At 53.3% G+C, this 10,066-nt stretch overlaps 1 protein-coding gene across 1 annotated transcript in view; it reads right to left on the bottom strand.

The window, feature by feature from the left end:
• Lrrc38 (leucine rich repeat containing 38) overlaps positions 1 to 6,500 on the bottom strand; it is an 11,423-nt gene extending 4,923 nt beyond the window's left edge. Inside the window, exon 1 of the mRNA XM_004657628.3 lies at positions 5,840 to 6,500. Within this exon, the coding sequence (XP_004657685.1) occupies positions 5,840 to 6,485 (646 nt within the window). The 5' untranslated portion in view covers positions 6,486 to 6,500. The remainder of the gene's footprint in view (positions 1 to 5,839) is intronic.
• Positions 6,501 to 10,066: the final 3,566 nt, after the last annotated feature.

Here is a 10,066-nt window from a genome sequence, read left to right on the forward strand (position 1 = left end):
AGGAGATCCTAGTGTACTCTCTCTCTCTCCCAGCTCTGTTTGCACTGTGTGCGCTTGGCTTAACTGCACAAAAGCCTTCCTTGCAATGAGACAACCATGACAGTGCCATCGTACAATGCCCACTGTGAGACAGCACAGTTCTAGGTATCTTGTGCACCTGGCTTATGTGGGTCCTGGGGAATTGAACCTGGGTCCTCAGGCTTTGCAGGCAACTGCCTTAACTGCTAAGCCATCTCTCCAGCCCTAGGATCTTTTTTTTTTTAAAAAAAAATTATTTATTTGACAGATAAAGAGGGAGAGAAAGAGAGAGAGAAAGGGCGCATCAGGGTCTCCAGCCACTGCAAATGAACTCCAGATGCTTGAGCCCCCTTGTGCATCTGGCTAACGTGGGTCCTGGGGAATCAAACCTGAGTCCTTTGGCTTTGCAGGCAAGTGCCTTAACTGCTCAGCCATCCCTCCAGCCCCCTAGGATCTTTGTTAATAGCACTTTTCTTAGCTTCCCAACATCATGAAAGATATACTGTGTCATCTTCATCGTACAGGTGAGGGAACTGGGGTGCAATATGGTGGCTTGAATGTTAAATGACCCCACAGCCTCATGTGTTTGTGATTAAGCCTCATATGTAATCCCCAGCTTGGAGCCTTTAGAAGACACAACCTTATACCACTGGGGATGGGCCTGGCATCTTACAATCCGGCCCCTTCTCGCCATTCTATTACCTCCCTCCCTGCTGATATGTGACAATGCCATCCAGCTTCCTGCTTGTACCACACCATGAGGAAACTTCCCCTCAAAACTGCCAGCTGATAGCTGGGCATGGTGGCGCACGCTTTAATCCCAGCACTCTCTGGAGGCAGAGGTAGGAGGATCACATCACTATGAGTTTGAGGCTACCCTGAGACTACATAGTGAATTCCAGGTCAGCCTGGGCTACAGTGAGACCCTACCTCGGAAAACAAACAAACAAATTAACAAGCTGCTGCTAGCTGAAATAACCTCTCCTTCTATAAACTGCTTCCAGTCTGGTGTTCTGTCCCAGCAATGAGAGGGTAACTGCTATGCCACACAGTGATAGAGCACTTGCCTTGCAAGAGGTGAGGCCCGGGACTGTGAATCTCAGGACTCACAGACCAAAAACACCTGGGTGCAAGAGCTGAGGTCTTGTTACAAAAACAATGACAGGTTAAAAAGCCTACAGGGGGCTGGAGAGATGGCTTAGCAGTTAAGCGCTTGCCTATGAAGCCTAAGGACCCTGGTTCGAAGCTTGACTCCCCAGGACCCACGGTAGCCAGATGCACAAGAGGGCGTACATGTCTGGAATTCGTTTGCAGTGGGTGGAGGCCCTGGCGCGCCCATTCTCTCTCTCTCTCTCTCTCTCTGCCTCTTTCTCTGTCTGTTGCTCTCAAATAAATGAATAAAAATAAACCAAAAAAATTTAAAAAACTGGGCTGGAGAGATGGCTTAGCGGTTAAGCACTTGCCTGTGAAGCCTAAGGACCCTGGTTCGAGGCTCGGTTCCCCAGGTCCCACGTTAGCCAGATGCACAAGGGGGCGCACGCGTCTGGAGTTCGTTTGCAGAGGCTGGAAGCCCTGGCGCGCCCATTCTCTCTCTCTCCCTCTATCTGTCTTTCTCTCTGTGTCTGTCGCTCTCAAATAAAAAAAATTTAAAAAAATTTTTTAAAAAATTTTAAAAACCTACAGGATCTCAATTAGGCCTAGATTGAATCCACATAAATAATATTTTCTTTGGTTTTCTGAGGTAGGATCTCACTCTAGCTGACCTGGAACTTACTCTGTAGCCCCAGGCTGGCCTTGAACTCACAGGGATCCTCTATTTCAACCTCCAGAGTGCTGGGATTAGAGGTATAAAGGTGAGTGTGCCTGTTGCAGTCCGGTTCGCATTGCTGGTAGAAATCACCCAACCAAGAGCAGCTTCTGGGAAAAAGAGTTTTATTTTGGCTTACAGGCTTGAGGGGAAGCTCCACGATGGCAGGGAAAAACGATGGCATGAGCAGAGGGTGGACATCACCCCCTGGCCAACATAAGATGGAACACAGCAACAGGAGGGTGTGCCAAACACTGGCATGGGGAAACTGGCTATAAAGCCCATAAGCCCACCCCCAACAATACACTCCCTCCAGGAGGCATTAATTCCCAAATATCCATCAGCTGGGGAGCTAGCATTCAGAACACCTAAGTTTATGGGGGACACCTGAATCAAACCACCACAGTGCCTTTTTTTTTTTTTTTTTAATAAGAAGCAGCACACTGGTGCTAGGGAGATAACACTGATGGCCAAATGCTTGTCCTATAAGCCTGAGGACCCAGGTTCAATCCCCGGAACGCAAGTGCGAACGCTGGGTGTGATGGATCTAGGTCACGTTAGTGACCCGGTGCTACTGAGACACACACAGAAGGATCCCTGGGGCTCACTGGCTGGCCGAGCTTCACCGGTGAGAGAGCCTGTCTCAACAGAGGGAGATGTTCCTTTTTTTTTCTTCTTAACGTATTGTATTTATTTATTTGAGAGAGAGAGAGAATGGGCACGCCAGGGCCTCCAGCCACTGCAAACCAACTCCAGATGCCTGCGCCCCCCATGCATCTGGCTTACGTGGATCCTGAAGAATCGGACCAGGATCTTTTTTGGCTTTGTAGGCAAGTGCCTTCACCAGTAAGCCATCTTTCCAGCCCTAAATGTTGTTCTTGAGGATGACACTTGAAGTTGTCCTCCGGCCTCCACATGAAGACATGCACATGCATACCAGAACACACATGCACTCTTTCTCTCTCTCTCTCTCTCACACACACACACACACACACACACACACACATACACACAAAAGAGGCAGGTTGGTGAGATAGCTCAGTGGTTAAAGGTGCTTGTTTGCGAAGACTGATGGCCTGACTTCGATTCCCCAGAACCCACGTTAAGCCAGATGCTCCAAGTGGTACATGCATCTGGAGTTGGTTTGCAGTGGCAAGAGGCCCTGGTGTGCCCATACTCTTTTTCTCTCTGTCTCAAACAAATAAATAATATTTTAAAAATAAAGAGGTGAAAAAAAACCAAAAAATAAAATAAAAAATAAAGAGGTGCTGGAGAGATGGCTTAGCAGTTAAGGCACTTGCCTGTGACGCCTAATAACTCATGTTCAAATCTCCAGGTCCTACGTAAGCCAGACGTACAGTTATGCTGGCACACAATGCTGCAATGCACACAAGGGGTGCACATGTGTGGAGTTAATTCACAATGGCTGAAGACCCTGGCATACCCAATCTCTTTCTCAATAAATAAATAAAAAATTTTAAAAAATAAATAGGCAATACAGATGAAGGTACGGAGAGGGCATCAACACCTACTGAACATTTACACTGTGCTCAGCATCCCTGTGTCCATTATGGTGAGTATGGTGGGCGTGGAGGACACTGGCCACATTCTGAACTCAGACGTAGGACAACTGAGGCTCAGGGAGGTCAGGGGCTCATCCAAGATCATTAACCTGATTGAGGATTCATTTCTCCCACTTGGGTCTCAGCTTGAGGCAGCTCTTACGCCATCCTCCCTGCCTCTGGTTCACTCTGGGGACACCGCTCTGGACATACTCCACAGGCAGCTGCCCTTGGCCATGTGCCCCGGGAGGTGTCCTCCAGCTGCCTCCCTCCTCTCCTGGCTGGACGAAAACATTCCTCCTCCAGCCATGACCTGTCCTCAAGTCCCCAACACTATCCCTTGCTCTGAGCCTGTCAGCCTCGCATACCCACCTGGTGTCCTCTGAATGATGGACAGTGGAGGGGTGACAGCTCGCTCTCTGTTTGCTCCGGGCTTTCACCTGGCTTTTGCTCTTGACCACCACCTGGTGGGGTAGACAACACTGCACCCCCCGCGTTCTAATTCCAAGCAAGAGGAAGGAAAGTCTCAAAAACTGCCTAGGACCTTCTCAGAGTCGCCGGTGCCTTACGCCCGAATCCACATGCGAGACCAGACTCTGACACAGGGCCCCGTGGAGGTCTCGGAGGTCAATTCAAGTACTCTAGAAATGAGTAAACTGAGCCACAGAAGTAGTAACTGACCTGCTGAAGGTCCCAGGCACCTACAGCAGAACTGAGACTGGATTTGGAGCTCACGACCCCAGAACACCTTGCTCTCGTCTGGAAGGCGATGGGGGCTGCTTGGCCACCCAGGCCCACGAGGGCGTAGTCCATGCGCTCTCCAAGGCACAAGCAACTGCACACAGGGTGACCCTCTCCCTCGAGTGTTCTTGTCACTCAGCTTCTTCTGCTGACATGAAGAGCCAGGCAAGAGGATGAAGACAAGGTTTAAAGCTCAGGGACTCTGCACCTTGGACACTAGATCTTTCAGGAATTGCTCACATGGTAGAGCCAACCAGACAGCAAGTGCTGGCTCAGAAGGTGCCTGTCCTGAGGCACTGCTCAGGCGTGTGCGTGTGCCTGTGACAATACAGAATAAAGCAAGTGGGACTGGAGAGATGGCTTAGCACTTAAGGCACTCACCTGCAAAGCCAAAGTACCCAGGTTCGATTCCCCCGGACCCAGGTGAGCCAGATGCACACGGTGGTACATACATTTGCAGTTCGTTTACAGTGGCTGGAGGCCCTGGCATGCCCTGTTCTGTCTGCCTGTTTCTTTCTGCCTCTTTCTCTCTTTCAAATAAATGAATAAAAATAAAGTATGATTTTTTAAACATAAAGCAAGTGGACACTGAATGCATAGCCTCGCAATGTTCCTGAGCTTTCAGTAGATGAGCAAAGATATACAGAAGTCAAACCTGCAGCTACAACACCTTTAAATAATTTTTAAATTTCCGCATGTGTGTGCGCACGCGCGAGTCTCTTGCTGCTGTAAACCCTGACAGGCCCACAGAGCTTTGTAAGCAAGCACCTTTAACCACTGAGCCATCTTGCCAGCTCCTACATGACCTTTTAGAATGTTATATCCCTGCCTCCAGGTCCACCAAAGCTTTAGGGTACAGTGGGAAGCGAGTCTGAACCAATGCACACAGGCTGACAAGTAGAAACACCCACAGTAAAGACACCATCTGCCCCCAACCTGCCCATTGTAATGGACGCCCCGGTCCCTTTCCTTTCCACCCTGCCTTTATTTTTCTTCATGTGGCCTTCCCGCGGCCATCTGCCTGCCTGTGCCCTGCCTTCTCTTCTGCCAACAGGGTATGTGTGTCCATGGTGCCAGAAGAGGGCACCAGGAAAGAGGAGGGGTGGGGAGACCCACCTGCAGGGATTTTGATCCACTTTTGTACACGTGGACTGAAAAGCCCGCAGAGGTACAGCTCATTGCGGCCCTGCTGGCCTTCAGAGGTTGCCTTAGACCTCCCCAGGAACGTTCCTCACCCCCTGTGTGGACAGAAGAGCCAAGTGGAGCTGGGGATAGGGACTGGCTTGTGATCTGTGGCTGGGGGACAGTCCTCAGAACGGGACGGCTCCTCTCCTCCGAGTCTTGGGCATGGCGCACGCTTCCACCCAATATAGTACTTTCCATCAGGAGAGATCCATCCATTTCCTACACCCACCCACTCGGGTGCTAGGACCCAAAGGCTTCCCGGGAGCTGACCCCAGGTGATGGAGAAAAGCAGGTCCTAACTTGGGAACAAGTTGCAAAAGAAGCAAGTCTGGGAAACTCTGAAGAAATCTGCATGGGTTCCTCCGCTCCCCCCACCCCCAATAAAAAAAAAAAAACACTTCGTACCAGCAGAAAGCCACGAGAAGTTCAAACCAGAAACCTCTGAGAGCTGCACCTCGGGTGAGGCCCGTCACATCCCGGGCTGTGACGGTCTCGGCCTGCCCCCTTCCCACGCCCACCGGCTCACCTTTGGGCAATTTGGATGCGTTCTCCTGGATCCAGGAGAAGAGATGGGCGAAGTCGCAGTCGCACAGCCAGGGGTTGCCGTCCAGGCGCAGGGTGCGCAGCGCGGGCAGGGCGTCCAGGGCGGCCACGCTGAGGCTGCGCAGGTTGTTGTCGTTGAGTTCGAGCACCTGCAGGGACCGCAGGCTCTCGAAGGCATCCTCGTGGACGCCGGCCAGGCGGTTGTTGGCCAGGCTCAGTTTGACGAGCCTCCCGGCCGAGCGGAAGGCGCCGGCCCCCAGCTGGGTGAGATTGTTGTAACTGAGGTCGAGGAAGGCGAGCTTGGCCGAGCCGCTGAACGTGCCCTCGTCCAGCGAGCGCAGCGAGTTGTTCCTGAAGTCCAGGTACACCAGGTCCCCGTGGAAGATGAAGAAGTCCTCGGGGATGCGCTGGATGCGGTTGCCGGCCACCAGCAGCTTGCGCACGTCCAGGGGGAAGGGGTCGGGCACGCTGGGCAGCCCGCGGTCGCGGCAGTCCACGGTGTGCGGGTCGGTGCAGGCGCAGCCCGCGGGGCACGCGCGCCCGGGCCCGAGGAGCAGCAGGAGGCTGCCGAGCCCGAGCGCCGCCGCGGAGGCGCCGGCCGGGCGCCGGGGGACGGCCCGGGCACGCATGATTCCCCCCGGGGGAGAGCTTCTGTTCCCCCCGGGCGCGATCCGATGGAGAGTAGGGGGTCGGGAGAAGAGGGGGTGGGGTGTCCCGGCTACACCCGGCGCGAGGAGCCCGAGGGCGGCGGGGATGGGCGGGCCAGCTGCGCCCCGGCGCGTGGGGGCGACCGAGTGCCGCGCGCGGGCCGAGCGACCCGGGGTGTCCGGGCGGCGGGGAGGGAGCGAGCGAGCGAGGGAGGGAGGGAAGAGGGAAGAGGGAGGGCGGGGAGGAGGGAGCGGAGAGGCAGGAGTTACCCACACGGGAAACCGACCCGCTGGAAAATCCCCAGCCCCGGGCAGGGGCCCGCAGCGGAGAGAGAGCCTCCCGCGCCGCCCCACTCGGGCCGGCAAGTGGGATCTGCCGCGTGGATGTGGATGTGGCTAGCGGCGTTGATGGAGTAAGTTCGGTAACCGAGTCCCCCTGCCCCCCACCCCACCCAGAGGTTCCCATAAGGCGTGTCCGGGGCCTGCGTCCCCTGGAGCCACCGAAATGGCCCCAGGTGGGGTGGGGAGGGGACGGGTCACTCGCGCTCTCTCCTCCCGAGAGCCGTGAAGTCCACGCGCCAGGGACTGCTGAGCGGAGTTCGGGCGGGGTTCCAGGGTGGCTGGACCTCCCTCCACTTCTTGCCCATCTCCTAGAGAAGGAGGGAGGGTAAGGCTAGTGTGGTCCCCCTCTATCCGCCCCCACCCCCCCGCCCACACACACACCAGGCTCCCTGTGTGGCCACGGCCAGTCAGCACTTTCCATGCTGGTCCCTGATGAAACCTATTCATCCCGACCAGGAGGTACCAAGGCCCCTTTGGAAGTCCTTCTTTGGCCTGGGATCCCCCTCCCAGCTCCTGTGGAGACATTTGCGAAATGGGGAACGTGTGTGTCATCACTTTGTGGTTCTGAGAAGCTATGACTCCTTCCTTCTTCCACCAGCACCCCAGTTTATTGGTTTGTTTGTTGAGGCAGGTTCTCATTCTAGCCCTGTCTGACTTGAAACTTACTCCGTAGCCCAGGATGGTCATCAACTTATTGTGATCCTCCTACCTCAGATCCCCAGGTGCTGGGATTATAGGCATCCTAGTTTTGGTGGCCTAGGAAAGTGGTCAAAGAGCTATCAAGGCTCAGAGGCGCACCAGGGCCTGGTGAGGTTGGCCTCAGACAATGTCAAGAGAATTCCCTCCTAGGCAACCTTATTTCTCTCCTCCCTCCCCAGTTGATAAACTTCTACACGGAGAGGCCCTCACTGAGCTACCAGGAGATTGTCCTGCTCTTGCTATTTTAGTCCAAATATCCTGGAATTGACAAACTCCCCCTGGACCAAAATAACCCAGGAAGCAGCTGTCAGCGACAGGCCCCCCACGGACCCTGCTTGGGGCCCCTGGCTCTGCTGGGGATTGGTGAAGCCTGCCACTGAAGTCTCCAAGCTAAGCCGGGCTGTGTTTCCAAAAGTACAGCCACTTGATGCCTCTGAGCCAGGGATCAGGCAACTGAGCCTCTGGGATGGCGCCAAGGATTCCAGAGGAGCAGGAGTCCTAGGAGAGGCTGGGCTTTGACCCCTTCAATGGAGGAAGCTCTGCTCACACCTAGGCCTCCAAGCCAGACTTGTGATCCATCCCCCTGACAATGTCACCATTCTCCCAGGGTCCCTAGTTTACCTTTGTGAGCCATAGATTCAGGGCCTCAGGCCTTTGTTCTGGTCTCACCCTCTTGAAGAGACCTTGCTTTGTGTGTGTGTGTGTGTGTGTGTGTGTGTGTGTGTGTGAGAGAGAGAGAGAGAGAGAGAGAGAGAGAGAGAGAGAGAGAGAGAGATGATGATGATGATGATGGAAGGCTGTGGGGTGCGTGAGAGGGTTTTTAGCCCCATTAGTAATGTATTGAAGGGCTTCTCTAGACTCAGAATAAACAACCCACCACCTCTTCCAGTTCTGCAGAAGCATCCGGAAAGGATCAGTTAGTTGTCTTTTTTGGGTTTTTTTTTTTTTTTTTTTTTTGAGGTGGGGTTTCACTCTAGCCCAGGCTGACCTATAATTCACCCTGTAGTCTCAGGATGGCCTTGAACTCATGGTGATCCTCCTACCTCTGCCTCCCGAGTGCTGGGATTAAAGGCGTGCGCCACCACGCCGACCCCAGTTGGTCTTCTGGACCCTCAGGCTCAGTGCTGGCTGGTAACACAGGGCTGAGGAGCACCCATTCCCAATGTGAGCTCTGTTCGTCATTTCACCCCATGACGCCCAGATGGGTGGGGACTGCTGTTTGTCTGCCCATGTGCCGGTGGGTTGGGATGGGCACAAGCCTTCCCGGCAAGACTCACGGCAGCCTGTGATGTGTCCTCCTCCTCACCGCCGATCAATCAGTTTTTTCGGGGACTCCTCATCCTTGGTCTGTTGAAGATAAAATTTCAGTCTGGTGAAAATCTTTAGCCTTTAAGCCTAGATAAGATAGGAGGCCACTGGGGAGTAAACACTGCAGTTCTTGGCAGTTGACTTGGTGTCCCACACTCGTCGTTTGTGCTGAGCAGAAACTTTTAACTGGCACTCCATCATGGGTGACTTTGATGAATGAAAACGACGAATTTCTACCTAATAAACCCAGATTATTTAGCCAATTAAGGCTTGCAAATCAGGGCCATGACCAGAAGCAGACTAACACAAGGGGCTTCTGGGAATGAGATTGCTGGGACATTCCACTCCCTCACGTGGAAAGGAGGGAGAAATCGCCTTCCGAGGGGGATGACTTGTGTGGGAATGTGACTGGAAAAAAGTGGGGGAGACACCGCATGGAAAAGTGGGCCGAGCATCTTCTGTGGCAGGAATGCCTTGCTTTTTGCTTCAGGTGCCCCCCAAAGTCATTTAGATCCAAGTCTAAAACAATTTTTTTTTTCCATTAATATCAACAGAATCAGACACGGCTGGTACTCCTGGGGAACAAGAGGATCCCCCTCCCCCATGTCATAGGACCGTTATTCTTTGGGAAAATAAAAGCTTTGCCACCTCTAATCCTTACCCCATCCTTGCCTCCCCTCACCCCCACGCAAGAAACCGCTAGCTATGACCTCAGCAAGGTCACACTATGAGTCAGTGATGGGAGCCAGAAATAGAACACAGGCACCGTAAGTCCCCACCTTTGCCGCTCACCCCGTGCCCTCCTAGGAGGGAGCCTTCTTAGGGTAAGAGGACCAACAGTGCAGATGAAAGACCTGGAGAAACTTCCAGAGGTACTAGCTGTCAAAAGTGCTTCTAGCCGGGCGTGGCGGCGCACACTTTCAATCCCAGCACTCTGGGAGGCTCACCATGAGTTCGAGGCCAGCCTGAGAGTACAGAGTGAATTCTAGATTGGCCTGGACTAGAGCAAGAACCCACCTCAAAAAAAAAAAAAAAAAGAAAAAGAAAGAAAGAAAATTTTAAAAGTGCTTCTGCATTTATTCTCAGAAACAATGCATTATGAGAGATTCTAGGCAGGAGTGTAATTTACCCAAGGTGTTCTAACATTAAGACAAACAACAATAAAAAAATCCCGCCTTGGCTCTGCCCTGCCTTCCTCACCCCTTCCCCACATC

This window comes from Jaculus jaculus, chromosome 5 (assembly GCF_020740685.1).
Source record: "Jaculus jaculus isolate mJacJac1 chromosome 5, mJacJac1.mat.Y.cur, whole genome shotgun sequence".
NCBI classification, from domain to species: Eukaryota; Metazoa; Chordata; class Mammalia; order Rodentia; family Dipodidae; genus Jaculus; species Jaculus jaculus.